This window comes from Colletotrichum tamarilloi, assembly GCF_030869305.1.
Source record: "Colletotrichum tamarilloi strain Tom-12 chromosome Unknown Scaffold_5.1, whole genome shotgun sequence".
In the NCBI taxonomy this organism is placed as follows: Eukaryota; Fungi; Ascomycota; class Sordariomycetes; order Glomerellales; family Glomerellaceae; genus Colletotrichum; species Colletotrichum tamarilloi.
Genome location: NW_026849388.1, coordinates 1,039,577 through 1,066,312, shown reverse-complemented (window position 1 = coordinate 1,066,312; position 26,736 = coordinate 1,039,577). Strand labels below are relative to the sequence as shown.

Genomic DNA, 26,736 nt, shown 5'->3' with positions numbered 1-26,736 from the left:
CCGTGCAGCAGGGGAATGGCCCCAGCCTCAGGCGTTGCGACGACGCCACGAAAGAGGTGGACCCCCAGAGAGCGAGACCCACAGGTTCAAACTTTCCCATGCAATGACGAGGCTGGAGGGCTGAGTGTGGCTTGCCCACCCGCCAGATCCCCGGATTGCTATTCGCTCAACGAAATACTGGGCAGCTTCCCATTCAGTGCCACCCTTGCGTCCCTTGCGTAACCCTGTCACGACGTGTTTCTGTGAGGCGCAGAGCTCTGGGCACACGCCGCCGCTGCCGTTACTCCAAGCTTAAGATTCTAGGCACTTCACCAAGTTGCCAACAGATCTGACGCGACCCTCACATAGCGACACCACTGATTTCTTGTAATTCTTGTGAAAGATATTCGTCCTACATTCTCTTCCCAATTTCTTCCCTAACGAGAATCCCTCCTAACGCATAGTTCAACACATTTACAACTTTCCTTCTTCCCTACCTTACGCTGAGCATCGCGCCAGAGCCCGATCAGACAGCATGTCGGAAATATTCATTAACCACATCACTCGATGGCTATTTAGTTCGCCGCCTGCCGAGTGGGCAATAAACCAACTGCGCGAACTCCTCATCGGGGCCTTGAAGCAAGGACCGGTTCCTCAACATGTCGCATTCGAGATGGATGGCAATAGGCGGTATGCCCGCGGCAGGAAGATGGAGACGATAGAAGGCCACCACCACGGTTTTGAGGCCCTAGCAAGAGTGCGCGTTCCCATGGCTCTATCTTGTGTTGCGCTTGCTGACTTCCATCACAACAGGTTCTCGAGATTTGTTATAAGTGCGGCGTCAAAGTCGTAACCGTCTACGCCTTCAGCATAGAAAACTTCAACCGCCCGCAATACGAGGTGGATGGGCTTATGCAGCTGGCCAAGGTGAAGCTCGAGCAGCTGACGAAACACGGCGATATCCTGGATCGATACGGCGCGGCGGTGCGTGTACTTGGACAGAGAGATCTGATTCGCAAGGATGTTCTGGAGGTGGTCGACCGGGCAGTTGACATGACCAAGTACAACAAGCAGTAAGTGGGCAGAAGCTACCGCTCCAGGTATCTCAGGCTGACAGAGTCAGAAATGTGCTGAACATCTGCTTTCCGTATACTTCGCGGGAAGAGATGACAACGGCCATGCGATCCACGGTACAGGAGTATATGATGCCCCCTGGGCCCAAGTTCACGCCCTTCCCGGCTGCTCGTATTTCGCAAAAGATCATGTCGAAGCAACTGGAGCACCGGGAGCCCCTTCCGACCATCCGGGACACATCGCCGGCTCCCTCTTCACGATCAGATGGCGATGATGGTGCGTCGTCGTCGACTACTCTTCCTCCCGACTCGCCTTCACCGCCGAGGCACAGCGGCGCAGCAAGCGGGCACCGCCTGAAGAACCCAGAGACCATTACGGCTGAGACTCTCAACAACCACATGTACACTGCTGGAAACCCTCCGCTGGATATCTTTGTGAGAACTAGTGGCGTAGAGAGACTCAGCGATTTCATGCTTTGGCAGTGTCACCAAGATACGCACATCTTCTTTTTGAAGTGTCTTTGGCCCGACTTCGATTTGCAGCACTTTCTGCCTGTGCTTCTGGAGTGGCAGTGGAGGCAGAAGCAGATTGAGAGAGACGAGCGGCCGAAACAGGCGATGGCCAAGGCACGAAAGCTTGCCTGAACCTGTCCCATTGAACATAACGGCCGAGGGTTTCCATAGGGAGGCGTTTCTTAGTTATTGGTAGTTGTGTTTGGCTGGAAAGAACCAGCTTCGAGGTCTTTTGCTTATGATTGAGAGACCGCAAGGAGGGAAGGCGGGCCTGATACCACGAGAGAGTGTTTGTAAACCATATTGATATCCATCAACTTTATGTTTCGTAGAAAACGCCTTCTTATTGTGCAGGAAGGGAAGTTGCCCGTGCAGCTGCAAATTCCGGCAAAGTTCATGTAACGGCGGAATGATAATTGGAATGTTACAAAGGGACGCATCGAGTGATAGTTACCTACTCCAGACTTGGACTTATCAAGTTGTGGCGCCGACATAGCGATACCCCAGGAATGACGCAGTTGATGTGGCTGATAGCGGATTGCCAGTGTTCAATGAGGTGCTGCGCGCAACACTGGCCTCAGTGCCCGGGACGTGACTTGAGGCGCGATGTGCGGGCTCCCATTCTCTTTTTTTTTTTTCCCCATTACCGCTGGGTCTCAAAGTAAATGTGGCTGAAATGCGCGGCGCGCCAGGCACAGGGCCAATGGGAAACTGGGAAGGGACCAACCGCGGGCGGTGGACAGGTTCAGGTGAGCTCCGCTCAGGCCTCAGGCCCAAATCACTCGCTAAGTGACGGATGGGGTCACTCAACCAGCCAGTCCTCCTCCGCCCGCGGCAGATAGGTCCCCAAAAGTGCGTCGGATGGATGATGGAAGATCCCGCGGCCTCGCTCTTCATTTTCCTCGCGCACTACCCCCTCTCACCACAAGCATTCTACACCGTCTAGGTTTGCATATCGATCAGAATGCCTTAGGATTGTCAAATTCTTTCTCAAATTTCAAAAATCTCGTTTCCACTGACACGAGAACCTTCTAAAGTTTACTCTTCCCTCCCACCGCACCCGTTTCTCTACGTCCGTCACTGCGCCCGACCCTCGCTCTCTCTCACTACGACATTCGACCTCGCGCGTTCCTTGCGGCACGCCGATCGACGTCGCGATGAAGTCGGCAAAGACGTCGTCGGGGGATACTCCCTCAAGTCGGAGGTCCCAACCCGTTCGACAGACACGAACCAACCCCCCGCGCGTCTCCTCTGGCCTTCGAGGATCAGCGAACGGCCGAGACTCACTTGCTGGCGGTTCTGCTTCTGACCAGCCCATCGACATTTATCCTGCTATATCCTACTTCTCCGATGCCATTGCGGCCCTCCCGAAAGAGCTCGTCCGACACTTTACACTTCTGAAAGAGGTCGATGCCAAAATATTTGCTCCCGAGGATGCGCTCTTCAAGCTCGTCGACGCTGCCATGAATGCCCCTCTTCCACAGCCCCGACCAGTGAATGATGCTTCCAGCAGTGTCGCACCTGCGTCGGCCCCAATGAGTGCACAGAACAGCTCCAGCGGAGTCCCTTTGGGTGGCCCGGCTCCTCCCCCAGCTCCCTCGACCGACGGTTCCTACGCGACATCCATCTACGACCCGAGCAACTTCCCCCGTAGACAGCTTTTCCGACAGACGGCCTACAAGATTCAGGAGATGCTCGGGTCATTGGAAGAGAAAAACCATGTCATCTCGACCGCGAACGATGCCCTCCAGAAACAGCTGGCCCGGATTGACGATGTCTGGCCGCACGTAGAGAACGAGTTTAGCGACGAGGCGAAGTGGGGGAGCGATACCCATTGGGCATACCCTGAGAATCGAGCTGCCACCAAGGCGGCACATACTGAGCGCTCACGGCGTGAGGGAGCTGCTGCGATCTCGGCAGCCGCTCAACAGCTAGCTGAGGAGGCCGCTGCTCGAAGCGACGCACGCAAGCAGGCTGTCCAAGCTAAGAAGAGTCAGAAAACGCAGGCTCAGCCTCATGAATCCGAACTTGACGACGCTGAAGGTCGCAGCAAACCAGAACCGACGAAGAAGGGCCATGGAGGTGGCAAGGCGCGCAAGGCAGCTGAAGCTGCTGCCAACGTCGGCTTGGGAATTTCAACAAATGGCAACACGAACGGAGCCGCGCCGCAACCCAAGAGGCGCAAAGTCGAGAAAACTCCAAGTGGAAACAACGCAGCGGAGCGGGCCATGAGCACCGTCTTTGGAGCCACAGCTTCGAAGGCCAAGACGACAAGCCCGAGAGAGACCCCAGCGCCAGAAGGTGGCGGTCCGAAGAAGCGAAAGGCACTGCCGACGGGTACCGGTCAAGCAAAGAAGAGGTTTGTATCCTTCTGTTTGCGACAAATTGCCGTCAAAGACTATGTACTGATGTCTCTTATAGCAAGAATGGAGCCGCCGGCATGTCTCCGTCGGTTGCTTCGTCTCCTGTAATGAGCAACTTCCCTGACCCAGTGTTGCCTCGAGGCTCCCCCGCGCCGATGACTGTGACCCCTGTACCCCCAGCTCCCAAACCTCCCACTGCCTCGAGGGCCAAGCAAAGCACCACACAACAAGCAGCTGTGGAAGGCGGTAAACAGTCTCGGCCGCCGTCGGCTGCTTCAGGAACCAAGCCTAACGGAGCGGCCACGACCGCGGCACCCCTGCCTCCACCGACACCCGAAGCGGTGCCTCTTCCTGTCTTGCCGAAGCCTGCAGCCGAAGTAAAAGCTGCGTTCAAGGAGCCCTCCGCGCCGCCGGTGCCAGAACCGACGAAGAAAGAGCCCGATACGGCTGAACCGAGCATCAAGCCAAGTATTCCGGCGGCGAAGCAAAAGAAGGAAACACCGAAGCCCGAGGAGCCGGAGACGCCAGTAGAGACACCGGCACCAACTGGTCAGACGGTCACCGCTGCGACAGTGACAAAGAGTGGACGCGCCAGCAAGCCTTCAACACCAGCCATGGCGACCTTCCAGGAGGCAGCAAGGCCTAAGTCAGCCCGCACTACGGACGGCACGAAGGCCAGCAAACGGAAGAAGAGCAGCGCGGTCATTAACACAAAGACTGCCAAGGCAGCGGGCCAGCCCGAAGAGAGTGACGATGTAGATGAATCGGAGATCCAGGCGGGCAAACGCAGCTACGATTACACGGAGGATGAGCCGACGTATTGCTACTGCCAAGGTGTAAGCTACGGCGAAATGGTTGCTTGTGACGCAGCAAACTGCGAGCGGGAATGGTTCCATCTCAACTGCGTAGGCCTCAAGGTTGCACCTACCGGAAGCTGTAAGTTTTGATATCCGATTGTGGTTGACCGCTGGTGCTCGTATACTAACGTCGAACCAGCGAAATGGTATTGCGAGGTGTGCCTGCAAAAGTTCTCGAAGTCGGGCAAGAAGCTCAGCCACAAGTACAACGTGCTGCCAAATTCCCCCAGTATCTCGGGCAAGCCACGACCTCCTTACGCCTGAGTCGATTGTTACGAAGTAAATGTAATGGGCAACTCGGGGGTGGTATATACCACAGTCCATATGGCGTTGGTTTGCATTCTGCCGTTTGGCATGGAAGTCGGGCGCAATGTCCTGGATACCTTTGAAGCATCGGGGGTTCGTTGTGGGAAATGGATTCAAGTGGCTCAAGACACATACAAAGTTGCTGCCCCTTTGGGAATGGAGTAAAAAGTACATATTACTGGGATGGCAAGAGGCGCGCGGTGTCTTTCTTTCTTTTTGGAGTTGTTCAACTGGGTTGTTTGGGACACACAGAGTCAGCAATCTGGCCCGTCATGTCGAAAGCGTTCTTGTCTTGTAACCCGTCATCTGCAACTGGCCACGGTCGGCAGTCCCTTTTTCGCTGGGGATTAGACGAGCATCTACGAATAATTGAGAGCTACGGCTCAAAACGGTTCAAACGTTTCCCCATGACTTGAGCACCTTATTTCCCCGCCATTGAGGATTCCTTACGTCTTGAGAAATAACCCCATTACTCGGCTCGTGGGGAAGAGAAAAGGCATATCTCTTCTTCGGACGGTTTCTTGCGTTCTGGCTTTCATGCCGCTCTTCCCCGGTGCTTTGGCCCCACGAGAGTTTCATACCCCGTGGGTTTTCCCGCCGCGGAAGCTAAGCCGGGCGTCGGACCTGAAGCTCCTCCTGCCTGCTCGTCCGGAGGAGAAAAGGGGAAGGGAGCTCGTTAGGAAGGAGAGGTGTGCAAAATGCATGACATCGTGACTTTTTTCAATTTTGCCCGAGCAAATGCGGTGAAGCGAAATCCGGGGGATTGCGGGGGGGAAGCTACCTAGTACCGTGATGCAGGGGGCCTCCGGTGGGATAATTCCCTTTCACTTTCGAGGTGAGAAATTTCAACGCGGTCTAGGCCCCTGGTTTCATCAAGTTTATGGAGAGGAGACACAGATAGAGGCGAGCAGAACGGCCTTTGGCATCTAGGGTTCGGCGCCGCCAATGCCCGAATTCGGCCAGACCTCACTCAGGGTACGGCAGGTAGGATGTGCCCTTCTCGACAAGTTGATGAACGGCCCCCTTATTTTTGTGACCTCGATAAGTCGGTGAATAAAAAGAATGGGGGAGTACAAATATCGACGACCCCATGGTAGAAACAGAAAGGAAAAAGATTGCCCTGGCTGTGACATGTCACATATTCATTTGGGGCTTGGATGTGGTTTTCCGGGGTAAACATCCCCACCTCTTGGCTCTTTGGAAAATTTCTTGACAATCAAAGAAGACCAAAAAAGGGGGTGGGCGCTTCAGAACACTACTGTCCATAGGAGTAGTTGCGTTGGGCGTGAAGCTGAGGGGAGTGCAGGCGGCGAATAAGTGATCTGAGGCTAAGTGGTGAGGCTACCTTAGGCGCGTGCCTTGAGGGTGTGCCGTTGTCCGAGGCAAGGTAGTACAACTTTCCTATCCGAGTCTGGTCTGGTTTAGATACGATATGGGAATAGTTTTTTGAGGGGAAAACCTGGGGTAATTTTGACGGGTCCTGAGTGGCTGGCTGGCTGGCTGGCTGGAGGGTACGAGCGGGCAGGCATCTTTTTTTCGTAGGTTGTGTATGTGTTGTCAACTTGACTGTGGGACAAACCCGAGCTTGCGACTTTGTACTCCGTAGTTTGGGGAAGGTTATGCCGCACGCCTGCCCAATAATTCGTCGATTGGCAAAACCAACAGAGATGGTAAGACATGCACCAGGTACGCGAAGACCCCCTCTGACTTTGACGGAACCTCGCCTCCAAGGGACTTTCGTCTGTACTACGGATACTTGGAGAAGTCAAGTACCCCAGCACCCGCTAGGTCGACCTATTTCTCAGACCTGTTCCAGAGATGCCGGAGATGGGGAGTCTGGAGAAGGGGGGAGGGGGGTTGGAACTTGGTTAGTATCGTCGTTTTGTGGTACTGTTGTTGTTTCTACGTTGCGCGTGACCGACCACTAAAGGGAAAACCATGACTACAAGAGCTATTACTATGACTAACAGCAAAAGCACCATGACGGGGTCGGGGGCAAGTCGTGAGAAACACCCAAGGCATTGGCATTGGCATTTGGTGTCAAGCCCCCCCCTGAGCCCTGGCTTAGGTATTCTTTTTTGACAAAACGTGCGAGCAAAGCATGGCGCCATTCGATGGGGAGATGGAGACATTTCGCTTTCTCGACTAATGACTACTACGGCGTGTACGGCGTATACGGCATTGGTTTTTTGGACAGATTTTGATCCGGCAATACGCTTGCTTGTAGCCTTGCACGCCCTGTTTTTTGTCCCTTTTTTTTTTTCTGCTTTTTGCAATGCGCGTGACGCTTAAGACGGCTGTGTCGGTTTCCACGGGTTTCTCGGTTTCGACGCTCATCTTATTGTGGTCATCAGACTGGATTCTCTCAGTTTCAGCAGTTAGTAAGTAAATTGAACATCGAAGGCGGCGGCAGGGCCAACAATAACAACTGGGTGGGTGTGAGGTCCGATGCTTCGCTTTTACAGTTTTGCAGCTCTCTCTCTTTAGGTCTAGGAGGACGAAAAGCACACATGATGCTGGAACTAAACCGACCTAGACCCAACGCCGACAGGGTGGCACAAGGCGGTTGGCCTCGGTTCTGAACTTCTGTCACGCTTGTTTCTCTGGCCTTCTCTCTTTAAACTAGCCTCTGGCTTTCAGGGGTGGATAATCTGGGGCAACACCACGCGGCCCCCAGCGACCCCGACCTTTTTCGAGCCCGCCAACCGGAGATCCGCTAGGATGCCACGGGTGCTAGGATCTTCCCGCTCATTCGTACGAGTGCTTCGTACCTGTCTGCTCTCCTGCCTTTCCGTTTCTTGTGCTACCGTAGCAGGTAACAGGGTCTGAGCAAGGAGAGACAACGCCGTCGGCGGCATCAAATGGTGAGAGGGCTAGATCTGCAGACAGACAGACGCCAGGAGTCTTGAGACTTGTACGTCTCGTCTGGGCTTATTCCTGCGTGCGAGCGCAGGTGTAAGAGCCAGGGAGGTCCGGATACTCACTACCCAGTCAGTTGCATGGGTACAGTAGAGAGCTGCAATATAGTTGACCGTGATCGATTCTTGCTCTGTATACCAGACTGGCATGGACGTCTAATGATCTACCCGGGGACGGTACTCGAGACCTGGGGAACTGCTCGCCCTGCGCTCGGGAAGACCTTCCAGGCGGGCCTTTTCGCATTTCAGCTCGGAACCCCCTTGGGTCTTTGGTACCGCCTCAGACTCGATTTTTTTGCCTGCCTGAAAAGAAGGCGCGTGCTCGCTTTGGCGCACAGCCCGATTTTCTGTTCTGCTCGCTTCGTTCCGGCAGTGAAAGGTCAGATGACCGATTGATGAGGTGGCCCTGGAGCATCCCGTCCGTATCCGGTCGAAGAACGGTTTTGAAATGCCAAGCACTCCTGTCTGTCCCTGTCTATCCGGATTGCTGGGGAACTGGACAGAAATTCGTGGTTGTCGTTTTCCCTTTGGTCAGAGGTGCGTGGTCGTTGTGTGGTTCCGATCGGGCGACCATCCGACAACCGGAACGGCCGTCTCGGGTGCGGTACCGGTCTTCTGTCGGCTTTGTCGTGGATTACACTACGTAGTCAGCGACATCGCAAACACCAAAGCTCACAGTGACAGAGATGGAATGTTAGCGGGCTCTCTCGGTGTTTGAGATGGAGCGCCGCTGGCACCGCGCTCCTTAGAGCCTGGAAATGCCGAGCCGAGGAGATGCTCTTTCCTGGCGTGACTCTGTGTCACTGTGTGAGGGTAACGGTGTGCGTGTCTGGGAGTGAGATTTCCTCATCTTACCGGAGATCAAGTCTTGTCGTCGACGATCTCTGGCGCAAGAGGCTGCGTTTGCTGCAAGAGGTGTCTTGGATTTGGATGTCGTTGTCGATTTGCTTTTATTCTTATGCACCTAGAGAGGTTGCGCTGCGGTATAGAGTGAGGTACTTCGTACCGTAAGGTACGTCCCCAAAGGCAATGTAACGCTGCATCAAAATGCGAGCAGGGCAGCAGGCACACAGGATTCAGGAATAGAAGGTGTGGAGGGCAAGGCAGGTACTTTCTGCAAAGCCTGGGCTTAGGTAATCTGACGTCCTCTAGGGTACTTGCTTGACTCGACTTTTTGAGAGCGAGCATTGGGAAGCATTGGAGAGCTTGGAGAGCATTGGAGTCATTCTAAAAAGTTTTCCCAGTTTCCATTAGTCGACAATTGTATCCATTACGTTTCCGAACCGCACTTCTTCGCCTCATCTGATCACTTCCCCAAGCCAAGCTTTTCAATTACACAACCACGCAGCCAGTTCAGCTCCCAGACGTGACCCGGCTCTCTCAGCTCTGCGCAGCTCTCGGCCCCAGCGTGTGCTGTCATACAGTCACGCTCACACTTCTCCCAGTCTCTTCCCCGTCCTTTTCTGATGTGGAATTGGATCGTCCCTTTTTTTTTTCTTCTTCTACGAATCCCGAACCATCATCCATGTTCCCTTGGACTCGGTTCTGGGCCCCGATCTTTTTTCTCTTTTTTTTTTTTCTCTTCTTTTTTTCTATCTTTCTAGCGGGACCGAATGACCGACCACCATCGACCGACTTTGCCTTGCCAGCCGCTCATCTTCCGTGCGCTATGGTCGCGGCTCGCTGTAGTCAATTCAACTCCGTTGCCTGACCTTGACATCACCCTGCCTGCTCATCGAGTTACCATCTTCGCAACCCGCGATGGCTATGGCTACATCCAGTCAGACAACGGCCTGTCCGGGGCAAGGTTGGACAAGTGCGGAAGACGACCATTCCTTGACACATCTTGCGCATTCGTTTAATGACTGAACAAACCTGAGCAATGATGTTATGCTTCAGCTCATTGCCTACTGGCTCAACCCGACACACCCATGACATTCTCATTACCAAATACCCGTCCAATGGTTGGTTGCCAGCCTGCTTCGTGTCGCCAGCATTTTTTCTCCTTCGCCAGCCCATTCGTTCTATTTTCCCATCCGGACCTGGTGTTGTTTGACCGGTTCATGTCCCTGGACCATGGACCTTGACATGGACTACCATACCCGACGGACATCGTCTACCGTCCGTGAGCACGAGGAAGCAAAGCATGTCACCTGGGGGCGGCACGCCAGTACTGCCGTACCGCGCCGTGTCATGTACGGACAAGGCTCCGCCTCCATTTGGATGAAGCTCTGGATGCTCATGTGACGAGGCAAGTCTCCATTCCTTTGTTTCCATTACCCAATTTTTGGCCAAGAGCAACCCTTTGCCTCTTCAACTTGCTATATTAATCTGCGGGCCGCTCACACTCACACACACACGCCCGGCTACTAACGCCCAGTGCAAGCCACTATTCCGCATGACATTAACGAGACATCCTCAACCCCAACCTGCCTCTTGCGATACTGGTTACCTTACTGTACGAAGTACACGCCCAGTCCCAAACTCCCAAGGACCTAAACCCAGCCCATCCAACCCGATATCCTGATCCTAATCCGGCCCAGACGCAATCCGTTGGATGACTCTATCCCAATCCGCCCCTGTCTCTTGATTCTCACGCCCCGTATACACCCTTATACATAGAGTATCTACTTCCCTCTCCCTTTCCCACACCAATATCACCTCAACGATTGCGAAGAGCACGTCTTGTCTTGTGCCACGCACTCCCTTCACCCCCTCGTCTCGACTCCTTTCCCCAAGTTCCAACGTTCCCTGGTCTTGGTCTAGTAACATCACAAACGGTTGAGGTTGGACCACCTGAACACGCCAAACCACCATCTTCCCCGCATCACCATAACTTCCTCTTACCTAAAAGCCCCGGTCTTTGACTAATAGAAAAGTCGCTTCTGGCTTGCTCTGTCGACGGACCCGGGCCCCCGGTCTCGTCTTTCCTACATTGCAGCTCACACATTTTTTTTACGCTTTGCCATACGACTAGTCTCTTTCTACCTTACCCCGGCTTGTTCAGAAAGAAAGGGAAAGAAAAAAACCAAGACAGTGGAGAAAACGTGTGTGCGTTTGGTGGTGTGTCGAGCAAACCATTGAAACAACGAGCGCAGCGACCCGGACCTTCAAGGTCAAAGTAAAGTTCCTGCAGCCATGGCTTCTCCGCGACTTCTCCAACCGCAAACCTCGTCCCAGGACCACACCTTACACACCCCCCCAGGCACTCCTCCGACAGGCCACAACCACACTCAGACTCTCGTCGAATACAAAATGGACAGCCCAGAGCCGCACCGACCTGCTACCCCGGAAAAGAATGGCAGATCCTCTTTCTCGTCCATTCGCGAGAACGACTCCGACTTAGCCCAGACGTTCACTTCCTCAAAAGTCTCTTCCTACGCACAGAAAGCAACCAACGCCGTGTTCGACGACTCCTCTGCCTCACCCTCGCCGATCGCCTCACCTTCCCTCGAGATGGCTGAAGTTCAGTTCATGCCCCCCGTCACCCACCCCAGCAGCAGACTTCATGGCGGCTGGTATCCTGCTTCCAGCTTCAAGGGCTGGAAGCAAATCAATGTCAAGGGCAAGACGGCTAGCAAGAGCTTCAGTGACCTCCAGGCACTGCACATGTCATGGAGCACTCCTCCGCCTTCACCCAAGGGCAACAAGCCTACCAACTGCCGCGCGCCCATGGAGAGACTGCCATTGGAGATTCTAGGTACGTTCACGGTCTTTTATCATGGAAACTCGCGAAGCTGACAATATCAAAGGATCCATTATCGAGCTCCTGGTCCTTGACATCCCTCCGCCGTACGGCACTGCGCGCCGCAACGTCGACTTGATGTCCTTGCTTCTGACCTCGAGATCGGTGCACGCCGCAACCCTTAACACCCTGTACAAGCACATTACCATTCCTCACTCGAGAATCTTCCGCAAGTTCCTGTCCAACATCACAACACACCCTGCACTAGGCACCATTGTACGGCGCATCGACTTCAGCCACTTCAATAACGCGACTCTTTTCGAGTCTGCCAGCGAGCGCAAGGGCACGCGGAACCTGACGGAGGAGACATTATTACAATGCTTGGAGCTTACACCGCACCTCCAAGAGTTCCTGGCTATGGAGCATATTGACGATGACCTCGGCGCTGAGGTGATGCAGAAGCTCTTCTTCGGCATGCCTCGCCTGCAGGCTTTGGACTTCGCCGGGTGCACATCACCGTCTTTCAAGAACTCTTTTGCATCTCTGGTAGACATGGACTGGCCCGAGACGCTTTCGATTACTCGCCTCTCACTTCACAAGTGCCTGACGCTCCCTCCCGCGCTTTTCGAGAAGATCATGCCACGCCTCACCAACGTCACGCACCTGGACCTTGCCCAGACCAAGATCACCGACCGAGCGCTGCAGGCCATCCCGAAGACGGCCAAGATTACCCACTTGAACCTCGCCAAGTGCACACTGCTCACGGCTCCCACCGTTATCAACTTCCTTGCGACTCATCCGGCGGTCAGGAACCTCGTCTACCTGAGCGTGGCTACCGATGCTCGGAGTCACCAACTTCTGGATGTGGAGGACGTTTCGCAGCTCATCCCTGTGCTGCCCAAGACGCTTCGGTCTTTGAGCCTAAAGGGTAGCCGCATGGATGACTCGCACCTTGAGTTACTGCGACCTTTGACCAAGTATTTGGAGGAGCTCGCCGTCGGGCGCGACATGGATGTCAATGCCGCCGCTAAGCTGCTTGAGCCGGCGGACGAGAAGAAGCAGGAGGAGCCCCACACAATCCGATACCTGGACCTTTCGGACCTCTGGGGCAGCGAGTTGGATATTGTGGATTTGTTTTCGAGCCGAAACTCGCTGCTAAAACCGAGCTCGGTGCCACTCGAGGTGGTTGAGATCTCGGAGCAATCTTTCAAGAGCCTATCTCGGAATAGGGCACTGGAGCGCGTCGGCTGGTCCCTGCAGGAGATCGGAAGCCGATGCTGGATGGTCCGAATGCAGGACCACCGCAAGGATCAGGACCGCGGCTACCGGTGGTGGAAGATTGGCGCCGACAACTGGGGCATGCGCAAGATCCCGGTCGCGCGCGCCGAAGTCGGCGGTATGTACGGGTCCTTTATGTTTGGACGCAAGCTATGAATCACATGCACATCGCAAAATCGCATGGGAAATCGAAATGGAAGAAAAGGGAAAGGGAAAGCATCTGCATTTGAATGCATCGACCGAAAAACAAGCGACCAGCATCATCAGCATTTGATTCCCTCGCCTTAGCCTTGGCCTTGGTTTTTTTTTTTTTTTTTCCATTTTCTTCTCGGTTTTCTTTTCCTTTCTTCTCTCTTCTCTCCTCTTTCATCATTCATCGTACGGAGTCGGGATACCAAAACCAAAAAAGTGCATTTGATTTTCGGGGCGGGAAATGGTCAATGATACTCGGAGCTGTGGCGGGCTAAAAAAGGCCAAAAAAGATGGGTGGAAAAGAAGCAGCTTTTGACGGCCTCTGCAAGCAAGAAAACAGCATCAGCGACGATCAATGACTTGGCTTTGATGTACGTTATTGAAACGAATAGCATAATATCTAATCTTTATGCTAAGTTGAACCCAATGTTTCTGTTTGATAAATGGAACCTAGTAGTGATTTTTGTGGCCTTGTTCTCCTACGATGTCGGGTTGCTATTGCCATTCCTGTCGCAGTAAACAATGGCTGGAAATCAAGAAGCTATCAGCGTACCTGCAGTGGCTACATCATCGTGCCGTCACAGCGAACCCTCAAGGTCAGCATACCCCTGCACCGGGATGCGCTCCTAACTTCTGTCGCCTAGAAAATCTCACCTTAGGTAAGCCAGATCAGCTCTTGGCAGAAAGTTAACTCATCTTTTCCCTCTCATACCGTGGCCTCGGTGCAGCCTTACGCGCTGACCCCGTCCTCAAACTATCAACCTCCAAAAAAAGAACACTTGTCAGCCTCGAGCTCCAAGTAAGGTACGGAAATTCTCGACTTCTTTTTCTCTTTCTCGAGAAGCTCCCCCGACTTGGTACTTGGACGCATCACGTAAAAGCGCTTGCTCGAAAGCAAGTCGCCGCCGTCGTTGGCCCGTCATGGCATTTGGCTGGTCAGAGTAAGTAGCCACATGTCCCTCCCTCCGCTCTCACGTACCCCATACCCCAAACTACATCATCGCCAAATTCGCGACATCACCACCAATGCCCGTTAGGAGGATTAAAACTAATCGCACAACTACCACAACTGCAGAATCCGCTCTCTACTTCTCGTCTTCGGTCCGATCCTCCTTCCCAAGGCAATCTCAGCCTACAAATCTATCCGCAATGCCTCCCAACACAGCGGCGAACCGATCCCCCCTCCGCCCCGCATAGCCCGCGCCCTCGCCATCCTCACCATCATCGTAATCGTCTACCTCGTCAAGACCCTCCCGCCCCTGGCCCCGGAGAACCTATTCACTCTCACCCAGTCCCGCCTCCAGATCCCCGTCGACGTCCTCTTCAACCGCCTGTCCTCCCTTCGCCCGGAATCCGCCCTCACCGCTGCCGACGAGCGCCTCCGCGCCCGCTTCGTCAACCTCGAGTCCCGCCTCCTCTACCTCCAGCTCGGCCCCGCCGCCCTCGCAGACTGCCCCTTTTGCAAGTCCGAGGACCCCAAGTCCTACTTTTACTACGCCCTTCCCGCCATCATCCTCCCCCATCTCGTCAACCTCATCGCCCTCGCCGCCGTCACCTCCTCCACCTTCACCGGCCGCGATGGTGCTCGCTGGCGCTCCCACGCCACAATGGCCGCCGCCGCCCTCGCCGCAGCAGACGCCGTCCTCGTAGGTCAGTACGACTACTCTGCCAACGCCGCGGCCCTCCGCCTCCAGGACATGGACTTCTTCTACTGGCGCGCTCGAGCGCTGCGCTACATCGCCCTCGCGGCCCTCGACGTCGGCATCGGCGCTCTCCTGTTCCTCTCTGGCACCCGCCGCGCTTTCGTCCTGCCGCCTTCGGAAGCGGAGCGCATCGAGGCGAGCAACCGCGCCCTGACGACGGTCAAGAGCAAGCTGAACGCGCTGGGTATCGTCAAGAATACGTCGATGCGCGACGAGGAGCTGCGGGCGCGGAGTCAGGCGTATTGGTTGCGCGAGGGCCAGATGGTGCGCGATGCCATGGAGGAGAGGGAGGTTGTCGAGAGTGTGAATGATGCGCTGGAGAATAGGATTAATATACAGCAGGTCACGAGCGATGCTGAGAGTTATACCGAGGGGGTGTTTCGACAGCCGGAAGGCACTGCGCAATGAGCGGCGTGGTGTGTCTTCTTGACCTTCTGGAAGTTTTAGAGTTGATGCGTGGTGGTGTATAGATAGCCACTGCAGCATCTTATGTAGAGAATAAGAAAGGAGCATATAATTATGGATGGGTCTGGACGCGATGAGCTTTGCGTGAACTAGAAGAGAAGTCATGTTGGTGTCTGATACGTCTCAAGGGCCAGTCATCCATCGCAAAGTAATTCTATGAGCCCATGTTCCCAACTTATCCCTTCTTGTGCCTCGATTACCTTATCCCATCGTAACCTTGATTTCAATCGTCTCGTGCCGTAGTAACACCAGGCCCTCTTACTCTGCCAGGAAAAAGAACAAAATCCCTAAGATGGAGCAGGTATGGCCAGAAAGAAAGCAGACAGAGCTGGCACTCGCCGCGCCGTAGTTACCTTATACACTCTTTACCAAACATTCACCCGATAACCCTCCCCCGCCACCTGAATACACAAACCCGAATAACCACACAGAGCAAACCTTCATATACCCCCCCGGACTCCATTCCCATCACCAGCCAGCAGGCGCCCGTCTAGGTCGACGGGTCAGGTCAAACTGGCTTGGTGGCGGAGTGGTACATGTTCAATAATCGATTTATACAGCAACCAACCTACTCGACGACGGGCTTAGCGAGAGTACCCCGAGTTCGAGTCCCAGCATGAGCACCAAGAGATGTAGCCACACCGGTGGTGAACTCTTTTTTGTCTTTAATGGTCCTCATATCTATGACTTGTTTGTAGTTTTGTTTGGGCAAGTGCGGTGAAGGGTCGACTACGCACACACACACACACACACACACACGTCCACCCGTCCCAGGAGAGGTACCCAATGATAATGGTCTTTACACACCCCTATGCTCCGGTGGCTGGCAGAAATGAATACATCCGGGGGGCTTACCACCTCTACGCCTCTGCACCTCTTCTCCCCATGACTAAATCTTACCCGGTCCACGACGACCTCCACTAGCTGCCGCCCCGTCCCGTCGCCGCGCTACTCCCACTGTCCTTGCGATCGCGCGGTGTCCCCGCCGATGAGCCCTGATCCAGGCCCTCCTCGGCGCTGCGCTCTAGGAAGCCCGCCCACAGATCCGCGAGGGACTCCTTGTTCGCCGAGGTGGGCGTCTCGGAAAAGAACTCGGCGCTCAGCGACGGGGTGCTGGGCGTGCGGTGGAAGGGGGAGGCCGGCAAGCGGAGTATGCTGCTCGACGCGCCCGGCCTGGCGAGCCCGGCCTGCTCGCGCTGCTCGTCCGTCCAATTGAGGTAGCCGGCCATGACCTGCAGGATCTGGAAGCGCTTGGGATCGGAGCGGTCGATAGTGAGGAAGTGAAGGAGATGATTCGTCACGACTTGTCTAAGGGTGTGTTAGTTGGTCTGCGGTTGAGGCCCGTAGTGCAAAGAGAGGTCACAGTACCTATCAACGTTGTCCTCTGGTTTCGTCTTCTTCAGGTAACGGAGAGCCTTGGTGAGATGGTCATTGAGCACAATGGCCTCATGCCGCAGCTTGCCAATCAAGAGGTTCTTCTCCTTGACCTCCTTTTCGAATGGCGCTGTGCGCTCGAGCTCCTTGGTGAGGGTTTCCTTGGCCGATTCGGCCTCGGTAGCCCTAGTGTCCGCCTCTTGCACAAGCTTCTTCATGGCTTGCAGCTGCTCTTCTGACGTCTCAACCATCTCCCGCAGCTCCTTCTTCCGCGCATCCTGGATTTCGCGAAGGGCCTTTTGCAAGTTGTCAATGACCTGCGATTGCTGATCTCGCTCGGACGCGGCGCTCTCGTAGCCGTCACGGAGGCCGGCAATCTGCTCCTCCAGCTCCGTCACCTTCTCGACCAGGCTCTCCTTGACGGATCGTTCCTCCATGGCGATGACCTCCCACTCGCCCATGGCGTTCGTCGTCGTCTCAACTTCCTCTTTGAGGTTGGCGACCAGCCTCATAAGCTCCTCGCGCTCCTTGACCCAGTTCTGCTGGGACAGATTGCTTCGGCTGCGCAGACTTGTCGCCTCACGCGATGTGTCCTGCAGCTCATCCCGGAGCTTCGCCACCTCTTCCTCGGATGCCTTGGCGCCATTCTGCAGCTCCTCGTTCTGGGACTCGAGCTCCTCGATGCGCTCCTTGGCCTCTTCCAGCTCGGCGCGATCGCGCTTCAGTCTTTCGCCGAGCGTCGACTTGAGGTGGTTGACTCGCTCGAGGAGACCCTGGTAGCTCTCTTCTGCCTGTTCCTTGGCCGACGACGTCTCCTCCAGTTCCGACTTGAGCTGGATGACGGTCTCGTTGTGTGTTCCCTGAATGGTCTCCAGCTGCTTCCTTAATTGCTCGACCTCTGATCGCAGCGCCTCTCGTTCCTTTGTGAGGGCGTCCAGCTTTGCCGTGGCATCGGGGTTGGTTCCCTGTTCCTCTGCGGCCGCCTCTATTGGGGGATTCGCATGTCCGTTGCTCGTCGGCCGTTCCGTGTGGCCATTGGCCGTTGTGTCTTTACCCGTTGACTGTTCGGGGCTGGATTCTTCTATCGGCGCGGAAGCCTAAGATGGCAGTCAGCTAAGCTGGGCTTTGCGGGGGGATCAAGGGAGTATCACCTGCACCGGGGTTTCCGGCTCATCATCGCCATACTCTGCATTTTCGGACGGAGGAGGCGCGCTGTCTGTGTCTATGGGTTCCTTGGGCTTGTTGGCGTTGTTCTTCTTCTTCTTGCCGCTCTTCTTCTTCCCTGCAAAGTCCCCCGTTAGCTTGGGGCCGCGCATCAACGTAGACGCGGGAAGGATTCAATCGGGGTCACGAACCTGAAGATGCGTTTTGAACCGGATCAGTGGAGGGAGCGGCGGCCGACATGTTGTCTTCTCAGATGCATCGGGATGGTGTGGATAGCCCTCTGAGCTGGTGGGCGCGGGAACGGGGGAAGCTCTTTTTCTTCTTCTTTCTCGAGGGTCCGGTCGGTTGGGAATTGGGATGTCGACAGTTTGCACCTGGGCGGGCTTGCATGTACTTACACCACGTAAGCTAGGTTCGCAAATTAGCGAGCGTGTTCACTTCCCACGCGGAACCTAGGGTGCTGCTCCCCCGTCCCCCACACTAGGTAGGTGGCCACTGAGCTCCACAGAAAGGTACCGATAGCGAGGTGTATTAGCTAAGGCCTGGTGGACACGGCGCTTAAACGCTGGGAACCATCCAGTCGAGCCAAGACGTGAACATTGTCATCGTTAACACAATCGTGGTTTTTATCCTAGAGAGTCATGTATTCTTCATTGAGCTATTCCGACTCTATCCTGTTCTCAATCTTATGATATGGACAAGAAATCTGCAGTTTTCATGCTGGATTTCACGGTTTGCTATGAGCACAGAATCGATACATGAAACGGTGGCCCTAGCAGGTGGTCAACTGAGTAACACGGGCCACACTTTGAGGCTTGCACTTTCTGTGGCTCGACCTGCTAGTGTTAAACAATCTTGGATGACTCTTGTATAAAGCGATGCCTAGAAATCAGTGTATCATGACAAGAATTCAATGTGGCATCTTTCCTTGTTTAAGACACCTCAAATAGCTTGTGTGTTTCTCGTACAAAGTGCACCTCTGTATCGGCTGGCGCAAGTCCGTCCACGGTTCACGACCATGGGACTGAGGTGGGCAGATGGCGGGTCCTTCGCTTAGTCATTCTTATCTTATCGCCCAAAGCCTTCAAGAAGCGTCTCCGTCTGACGGAAATTTTCCCGTTTCCTCTTTCCTTCTTCACATATTTTACCCTTCGCTGAAATATCACTAGAGCAAGCGCATTTTCCCCAATGACTTGTTCATTTTTGACGCTGAAGTAGAGTGATATAAACGCCTTTTATAATCCCGGTGCTTGCCCCCAACTTTTTGGGTTGAAATGGGTGCGACGGGTTCGCTATGTGCGCACATACTAACTTGAACCCATTGAATTATGTCCCATTGTTGTTCTTGACGCAACGACTCCTGAGCGACAGAAACACGAGTAGAATACCTGATGCCAAACAACAGAAAAAACACAAGACTTTTCGTGAAACCCCAAGAGATGGAGAGAAACGGTTCCGTCGTGACGAGGGATATCATTGAAAAAGAGCCTCTCTTTAACCCCTGGACTTTCTCCTCTTGCCGCCCTTGGGCGTCGCCTTCTTCGCAGACTTGGGCGTCTCAACCTCGGCAACCTTCCCCTCCTCCTCCTTGGCAGCCTCCTCCTTCTTCTCCTCCTCAACCGGCGCAGCCTCGATAGCCTTGGTCTCCTCAGGCGCGTCGACAGCCATGGGCTCAGGCGGCGGCGCAACAGCCTCCTTCAACTTGGGCGCCTCAAACTCGTACCCGATAGCCTTGAGCTTCTCGGCGCGCTCCAGCCTCTTCTTCTCCTCCTTGGACACCTTGTGCGTCCAGTCGGACTCGGTCCTCTGCTTGGCCACCTCGCCGGCGGCGATCTTGTGCCAGGGGATCTTCTTGAAGCGCTTGTTGGCGCCCTTCCACACGTCCTCGTGCAGCTGGTCCGCCGGCACCGTCTTCACCTTGAGAATGTGGCCGAACAGCAGGTAGCTGTCCATGGTCTTGGCCACGATCTCGGCCGTGCTGGCCTCGGCGAACTCGAGAAAGGCGTAGTGCTTGCTCGCGCCGGATTTCTTGTTGCGCGCCAGCCGGAGGCGGGTGATGTTGCCAAACTGTGAAAAGTAGCCCTTGAGCTCGTGCTCGTAGAAGCCGTGGGGCAGCCTGGAGATGAAGACCACGCCGGGCTCTTCCTTTTTGCCGTTTGTCAACTGCTTCTGCTTCTTGAACTTGGGCACCTTGCCCACGTCCTGGCCCGACTTGAAGACGGTGCCGTCGCCGGCTGGCGCGTCCTCCGGGTCCAGGCCGGCGGCGAGGGCGGCAATGTCAGCGTCGACCTCCTCATCGTCATCCTCCTCCTCGAACGCTACGACAGAGGTCTCGGCATCCTCGGTGGCTTCGGGCTCAGCCTCCTTCTCCTTCTCTTCCTCCTCGACGGGCTCGGCGGGCGCGGGGGCGGCAGACTTCTTCGACTTCGCGTTCGCCTTGACGGGCTTCTGCTTCTTCGCCGCGACGGGGGAAGCTTGCGCCTCCTCGGGAGCTGCTCGGGAGCATGGTGGTAAGCCAATGCAACATTGTTAGAATCCAATCGGGACACACCTTTGCGCTTGGGAGCTTTCTCGACCTTCTCCTCCTTGGTGGCCTTCTTGGTTACCTTCTTGGGCGCCTTTTCGGTCGCAGGCTCAACCTTTTCAACCTTTTCGACCTTGGCCGCCTTCTTCGCCATAGGCTCCTTGCCAGTGACGGCTGACAACAAATATTAGTTTTAAAAAAACAAGGAACGGTCTTTTACAGCTTGGCAACTTACATCTGGTTCTTTTTCTCAGTTCGGGGGCCATTCTTGCTGATGTGTTTGAGGGAGCAATGGTTAGACAAAGTCCCTGGAAAACCGAGCCTGTACCCACACGCCTTGATCGAGTACCGTCGCAAAGGCAAAAAAAATAAAAATTTCCAAGATTCTGCCGTCCCGAGGTGGAGGCGGTGAGGCCATGCGACCCCGCTAAACCCGCTCAGCGCGTGTTTCCAGCTGCCCCGAGAACGACTTTTTAGTGGGTACATTTATACTGCATGTGCGCCTGTAGTGCCGTCCTTGAGCGGTGTTGCAGCACCTATCTACTCTTTACCAGGGGAGCTGAGGTTGCCTTTAGTTCCCTGAAAGGAACCCAACGCCCAAGGACTGGAAATCCGTCAATGAGGTTGATGCACAGCTAGTACCTCTCACAAACCTCAGGCTGGGATCTCATGTGAAAGAACGGCAATATCATCTTGCCATCTTACAACCAGAACGACTTTGTCTTGACGACTCCACAAGAACGCCACCCAACTGCCTGTTCACCGCAATCGAGTCGACAATTAAGAGAGAACATTTCAACCCACCGCAATCACAGCAGTTCTCACTTGCCATATCGCCAAAAACGCATCACAAAACTCGACGTATCTCATCAGGGACCCATCAGGACTTTTCACCTCCACGAGCTTAACTGAGGAGGGCCAGTCTTCCGGCGCAAATTTCCCCTGGTCCGCCCAAACTCATCAAGAAGCAACACCGTCCATACCTCTGGCGCCAACTTTACAGTCAGTAAGACCAGAGGGGGCTTACTCATAGCAGACTGCCCTCATAGGTGCCCTTATCATCAATAGAAACGTCATCATCCTCAAGGGAGCTCGCCTCGATTCAGCAACATGGCCGGCAACGATATGGAAATGTCGCACAGTGAGATGTGGGACGACTCTGCGTTGATAGAGTCATGGAACGAGGCCCTGGACGAGTACAAAGTAAGCGACAGATCCAATCTCATCAGGAGGGGAGGAGGGGAAGAGGAATTCAATACTCGCGGAAGCAGAGCAGTCAGTCGCTAACCAACCTTGCAGAAGTATCACAGCATTCACGCAAAGGGAGGCAAGCTCAAAGACCTTGATCTCCAGGAGAAGACGGAAGATACCCAGTACGGCTAAGCCTTCTTTCTTTAATCACCCCCAAGACCCAAGAAATCTTTCCCCGAGACTCTGACACGTTAATGATCTACGCAGGACCGCGGACGACGCGCAAACGCAGGCCGTCGATCAGCCAGAGATCGCGGATGATGCTGCAGAGAGAGCCGACAAAACAAAGGGGTTGAGCAGCACGGATGTAAAACACCCCCGATGATGAACCCCCTCCCCAGACGAAAATCCAGGCAGATCAAAAAAGCTTGGCTTTCTCTGTTCTCTACCTCGTCGTTATGCAGCAAATCTCTATCTTGTTCGCTTCCGCTAACGTCTTCCTTGCTCGCCCCGATCTAGGTCCAGGACCAGGCAGATTCAACAGGTGTGCCTATGGCAAAGACCAATGGCCCCCCAGGGCCTGCGACAATGGGCCCGCAGAGTCTTCTCGGATCAGGTATGTAAACTATCCCGGACTGTCCAGAGTTGGGACGGCAGTTGCATAGTAGCCTCTTTTGAACTTGAACACCGGACTGACTGAGGGCCCCTCTTTCTTCGGGGTTTGTAGTGCAAGACGAGAGTTTGAAGAGACTTTTGATGTCATGGTACTATGCTGGCTACTACACCGGATTGTACGAAGGCCAGCAACAACAGCAGCAGCAGTAGCAGCAGCAGCAACAGCCGGGACCAGACAGATGCCCAAAGTAGATAGTGTGAGCCAATCGATACCCAGCGAGAGAGCGGCTGCAAGTGCGACGACGAGGCTGAGCAGACCCCTTGAGCCTGGCCAGCCGGGACACACGAAATGCAAGGTTGTGTGGGGAATGGGGTGAGGTTGGTCGTCCTGAAAAGCGGCTACCAGAGAGTTTATCTGATCGACGTGCGGGAGGGCGAGTTCTGTAACACGATCTGTTCCATCGTCCGATGATGCAACGGCGCCACACCGTTCCATGTCTGAGGTTCGCGTGGCATGTGTCACACGAACGACAGGAGCAGCAACGTCTTCAATCAGCAGCCTCGTGATTCGTCTTTTCTATCAAGCTGTCTGCTTGGCTCTTGGGACGGGGGAATTTAGGATGCGGTCCAAGTCGGGGTCGGGCGAACTTGGCCTGGCGGGCCCAATAAAACCTATCATGACTGCGACAGGAAGGGGGGGAAAAAGCTAGTGTAATCATGTCGGCTATCCAAGAGTTCGTTTTGTTTCACCGTGGAAGGGTCTAGGCTTGGTTGTTTCTCTCCTTTCGCCCCGAGAGGCAACGCACCAGCAAAATGCGTGTCAAGGCTTTTCTTGTTTTAATCGTCATCGCGCAGATGCAGCTTGGGCGGATAACAAGGCAATGTGCGGCGACCAGACCAGTCTCTGAACAGAGAGATTCCTGGCAAGGCCGCCACGCCGCGGGCGGGCATACAAGAGATGACACTCCTTAGTGCAGGCCGGCCAAGAGGTCTTGGGTATGATGAAGGCGGCCCAAGGGAATTTAGTTGAGATGACTCTCTGTAGGGTTGCGATCGGAAACAAGTCGAAAGGTATTGGATGGAAACGTGGAGTTGCAATGTTCCACCGATCCGCGGCCTCGACAATTCAAGAGTCAAGACCCATCCGGGTGTTTTCAGACTGGACTCGCGTAGCCGTACATATTATCATGGGCCGACTTCCGGCCAATTTGTGTCCCCTGTCGGTGAAGTGTTGCTCGAGAATCTGCATGGGCTTGGTGCACCAACTGTTCATGGTAGGATGGCGCTTTCCTGAGCCGCTCTATCCAGAAGGTTTACACAATGAGCGTGGAGATCCTCCGGACCGGAGTCATGGTGCAAAGGACGGACGTCCATCCCGAAATGAGCGATGCAGTGGATCACACGGCGCGGGTACGACGGATAGGATTAGGTTGGACTTGACAGGAGGCCGATGCCTTCTTTCGGCCCATGCCCGAGCAGGCTGGCGATGTGCTGTATACGTACGTCAGGCTGACCGAGCCACTTAGCAGCAAGCAGTACCACAGGCAGGCCGCACCCGAAGATGGATCTTGACATGACAAGTACCGGCGGAAGGAAGGCTGCGCCAGGTGGTGTATCGACGGTATTGTGCACAGTCAGTCTCCTTGCGACTCGGACCTAGAAATGACGGGATGATGGTATGATGGCAGTGCTGGAAGGAGAATAAGCCGATGTCTAGCGCTGTCGGTGGACCTGTGTCAAGACAAGGCTGATGGCTGCACCAAAGTCCTATAGGAGCAGATAGTGTAGGAGCGGTCGGTTAGGATGGTTCACGATGCTCGTTGGACAAGAACAGGGCACATGGATGTATTTGTGGTTGTCTTGGAAGTTGGGATCATGGATGGGACGGAGGAGTGGTAGGGTCCGTCGTAAGGTAGGCGTAGCAGTAGCAGTGTGTGGCGGCTGACAATGGCGGGTGAGATGAGCAAAGTTGGTTGGAGGACTGGATGACGGCAAGACTGGATTGGGCCGTGTCTATCTGAATGGCCGAATGTCTGTGAGTGTGTGTGGGCTCTCTTGCTAGTTGCAACAGAGAAGTCTTGGACAAGTCTTGGAGCGTGGACCGGGAGGAGAGTTGCCCGTGACCAAAAGACACGATGAAAAGAGGATAAGGTAGGTAAGGTAGCAAGGCAAAGGGGGAAGAGGGGAGAGGGAGAGGGGGCTTGTTTCAAAGTCTTCATTGGCTGTTTGAGGCGGCTGTACGCCCAGCATCAAGGTGCTTGGAGACGCTGGCACGCCTGGTTCTTGCGATGCCTTGCTATCCGTGCCGACTCATGCCGGGACTGCGGGCAGATGGGGAGAAGGCCGCTTGAGCCTTAGGCTGGTACCAAAGAAGCCGAAAACCGAGATGGTGCGGGATGATGGCGTTGCAAAATGCACAGCGATATCCGTATACGACCTTGCCTAGTACATACGGTAAAGGTACGGAGAGGCTTGAGGAACCCAGAAGGCAGGAGTGGCAATGCTAATGGGGAATGTACCTTGGCACGTGTGAAGACGGTGGGACCTGCTTGACCTAGTTCCCGGAATTTGACATGTCCAGCAGCAACGACTCAACGAGTATCTCTATCTACATAGGAACTTGACCCTGATGAGATGCCAGCAACTGCATCTCACTAGACTCAAGGAGAAAGATACGTATTTTGAGGGTGGCAGCGCTAAAAAAACGGTTTTGTGCCTGGCACTGGAGAGGGAACACGGGGGGAGTACCTTACGAATAGAAAAAAAGGTATAAGGTTGATGGGTAGAGTTGTATTGTGTCTCGGTACCTGCAGGAACGGTGTGGCAGATGAGGAACTCGCCAACTCGGGATGCAGGAAAGAGGAAGGAAAAGTGGAAAACGGGGGAGGAAAGTGGAGGGAAGGAGACCGAGGAGTTGAGCAGGTGGGGACGCCATCCCGTGGCTCCGGCAGCTAAAATGTCTTGTCAGGGGGCAATTCGACGGTCCAACCACCTTAATTGGCTGCATTAAGGTTTAGCATACCCCAAGACAGCGGGAGGGTTAATTTGCGTAAGGTTAGGTAGGTATCTACGGAGTAATGAAGAACCTGAACCTTGGGGGGAGGAAGAAAGAGACAAGCCTTCCAAATTGGCAATGACAAGTAACAAGCACATCGGGCAATTCTACTTCGCAATTTGTTTGGCGCAATGGGGGAAGGAGGGTCTTGCTGAGATCAGTTAATCTATCTCTCTACCTTATCTGGTTGACATTTCTTGGAAGGCACGGAGGGTACCTACCTAAGGTACGGAGTACATCTCGGACTTTGTTTGGTCAATCAGGTACATTCGTCTTGTCACGATTCCTTCCTTACATCATCAACCTCTCGGTATTCAAATGTCGCAAATTCGCTATTTCATGACACTCTCACTCACTTTGTCGAGAGGCCTCCCCTTTTCTAGGCCATGCCCAGCACAAATTGTGGCATCTGGACGGATACTCTCTGTATGCAAAAAAGAGACGTCCCATCGCCCAGGGTCCGAGCGAGTGCCGTGTTCGGAATATCGGCCGGGGGGGAGCCACTTAGCGAGATGCCAAAACACGACTCGAGACGATTCTGTCACAGCTCCCGCCTCCTCGACCGCACACTGCTCCTTCGCAGCGCTAGCGCAACTGCGTGCCGTCTCAACCAAGCTGGAGCTGTCATGGCATCCGACTTTTCCATCCATTCTCTTCCTCGAGTCCCTTCCGAGTCACTGACCATTCTTCCCGTGTACCACCACATTACAGGGCCTCACTCACTAATCACACAGTCATGCTAATAGATCACTGCGGGATTTCTGGCTGAAGTCAAGGTTACTCGCACTCGCTCACTCACTCATTCTATCCGTTATACCCAGTAACATCCCAGTCAAGTGACTTCACCATGCTCAACGACAGCTACGAGACGAGACAAGACAGCCCACCTCCCTGTTGATGGCACACCAAGCTCCTCACCTGCACGACTGCGGCTCCGTTGGCAGCATCATCGTCGTCTCTACTATCCCTGCTTCTGTCTCCTCGTTCCCGTTCGTGCGCTGGGCACTCTTGAGCGCGCTCTCTCTCTCTCTCTCTCTCTCTCTCTTTAGGTCGTCTATCGTCTCTCCGTCATCCATCCGTTCGCAACATAGACACCCCTGCTTCCTGTTCCTGTTCCTCCCAACCCTGAACCTTACTACCCCTACCACGACACTTCGTACCACCACTCACTCTCCACCCATCTCGTCTTGGCTTTTTTGTTCTTAATTTGCTCCAAGCTTGGGATGGCAATGCCGCCGTGGGCCTGTGCTTCATGTGCTTAATCGGACGCTGCATCCCCGAGCAACGAACCGCCCAAAGACACCTCGTCTTACACGCACCAGACCCCTGCTCTATCTCCATCCCCCTTGCCTCTCGCCCTCTCCCCTCCCCCACCCCCCCTTCTGCACACGAAGGACCCCCGGAGGCGTTGCTTGGCTGCACTTGGCTTGCATGACCGGGGTCCAAAGTGCTTGGTGCCTTTCCAACACGTCCCAAGGACG

The 26,736-nt window shown here is 54.6% G+C and overlaps 7 protein-coding genes across 7 annotated transcripts; 5 read left to right on the top strand and 2 right to left on the bottom strand.

Moving 5' to 3' along the window:
- Positions 1–514: 514 nt before the first annotated feature.
- Positions 515–1,697, top strand: CTAM01_02461 (di-trans,poly-cis-decaprenylcistransferase; the record flags this gene model as incomplete). The annotated part of the gene is made up of 3 exons (XM_060518499.1): positions 515–736; positions 793–1,052; positions 1,103–1,697. 3 exons carry the CDS (start codon positions 515–517, stop codon positions 1,695–1,697), a joined length of 1,077 nt encoding a protein of 358 aa, XP_060387132.1.
- A 1,025-nt stretch (positions 1,698–2,722) lies between these two features.
- Positions 2,723–5,049, top strand: CTAM01_02460 (PHD-finger domain-containing protein; the record flags this gene model as incomplete). Its single annotated transcript, XM_060518498.1, has 3 exons — positions 2,723–3,924; positions 3,987–4,864; positions 4,925–5,049. The coding sequence occupies 3 exons, from the start codon at positions 2,723–2,725 to the stop codon at positions 5,047–5,049; spliced, it is 2,205 nt and encodes a 734-aa protein (XP_060387131.1).
- A 6,098-nt stretch (positions 5,050–11,147) lies between these two features.
- On the top strand, positions 11,148–13,128 carry CTAM01_02459 (leucine Rich Repeat domain-containing protein; the record flags this gene model as incomplete). Its single annotated transcript, XM_060518497.1, has 2 exons — positions 11,148–11,709; positions 11,762–13,128. The coding sequence occupies 2 exons, from the start codon at positions 11,148–11,150 to the stop codon at positions 13,126–13,128; spliced, it is 1,929 nt and encodes a 642-aa protein (XP_060387130.1).
- A 520-nt stretch (positions 13,129–13,648) lies between these two features.
- CTAM01_02458 (uncharacterized protein) lies at positions 13,649–15,275 on the top strand (the record flags this gene model as incomplete). The annotated part of the gene is made up of 3 exons (XM_060518496.1): positions 13,649–13,850; positions 14,060–14,105; positions 14,240–15,275. The coding sequence occupies 3 exons, from the start codon at positions 13,649–13,651 to the stop codon at positions 15,273–15,275; spliced, it is 1,284 nt and encodes a 427-aa protein (XP_060387129.1).
- Positions 15,276–16,252: 977 nt separating this feature from the next.
- CTAM01_02457 (uncharacterized protein) lies at positions 16,253–18,110 on the bottom strand (the record flags this gene model as incomplete). Its single annotated transcript, XM_060518495.1, has 4 exons — positions 16,253–16,640; positions 16,701–17,803; positions 17,858–17,988; positions 18,062–18,110. The coding sequence occupies 4 exons, from the start codon at positions 18,108–18,110 to the stop codon at positions 16,253–16,255; spliced, it is 1,671 nt and encodes a 556-aa protein (XP_060387128.1).
- A 1,254-nt stretch (positions 18,111–19,364) lies between these two features.
- Positions 19,365–20,660, bottom strand: CTAM01_02456 (RNA recognition domain-containing protein; the record flags this gene model as incomplete). Its single annotated transcript, XM_060518494.1, has 3 exons — positions 19,365–20,362; positions 20,422–20,568; positions 20,630–20,660. The coding sequence occupies 3 exons, from the start codon at positions 20,658–20,660 to the stop codon at positions 19,365–19,367; spliced, it is 1,176 nt and encodes a 391-aa protein (XP_060387127.1).
- An 844-nt stretch (positions 20,661–21,504) lies between these two features.
- Positions 21,505–22,410, top strand: CTAM01_02455 (uncharacterized protein; the record flags this gene model as incomplete). Its single annotated transcript, XM_060518493.1, has 5 exons — positions 21,505–21,597; positions 21,694–21,767; positions 21,853–21,952; positions 22,105–22,201; positions 22,313–22,410. The coding sequence occupies 5 exons, from the start codon at positions 21,505–21,507 to the stop codon at positions 22,408–22,410; spliced, it is 462 nt and encodes a 153-aa protein (XP_060387126.1).
- Between the last annotated feature and the right edge of the window lie 4,326 nt (positions 22,411–26,736).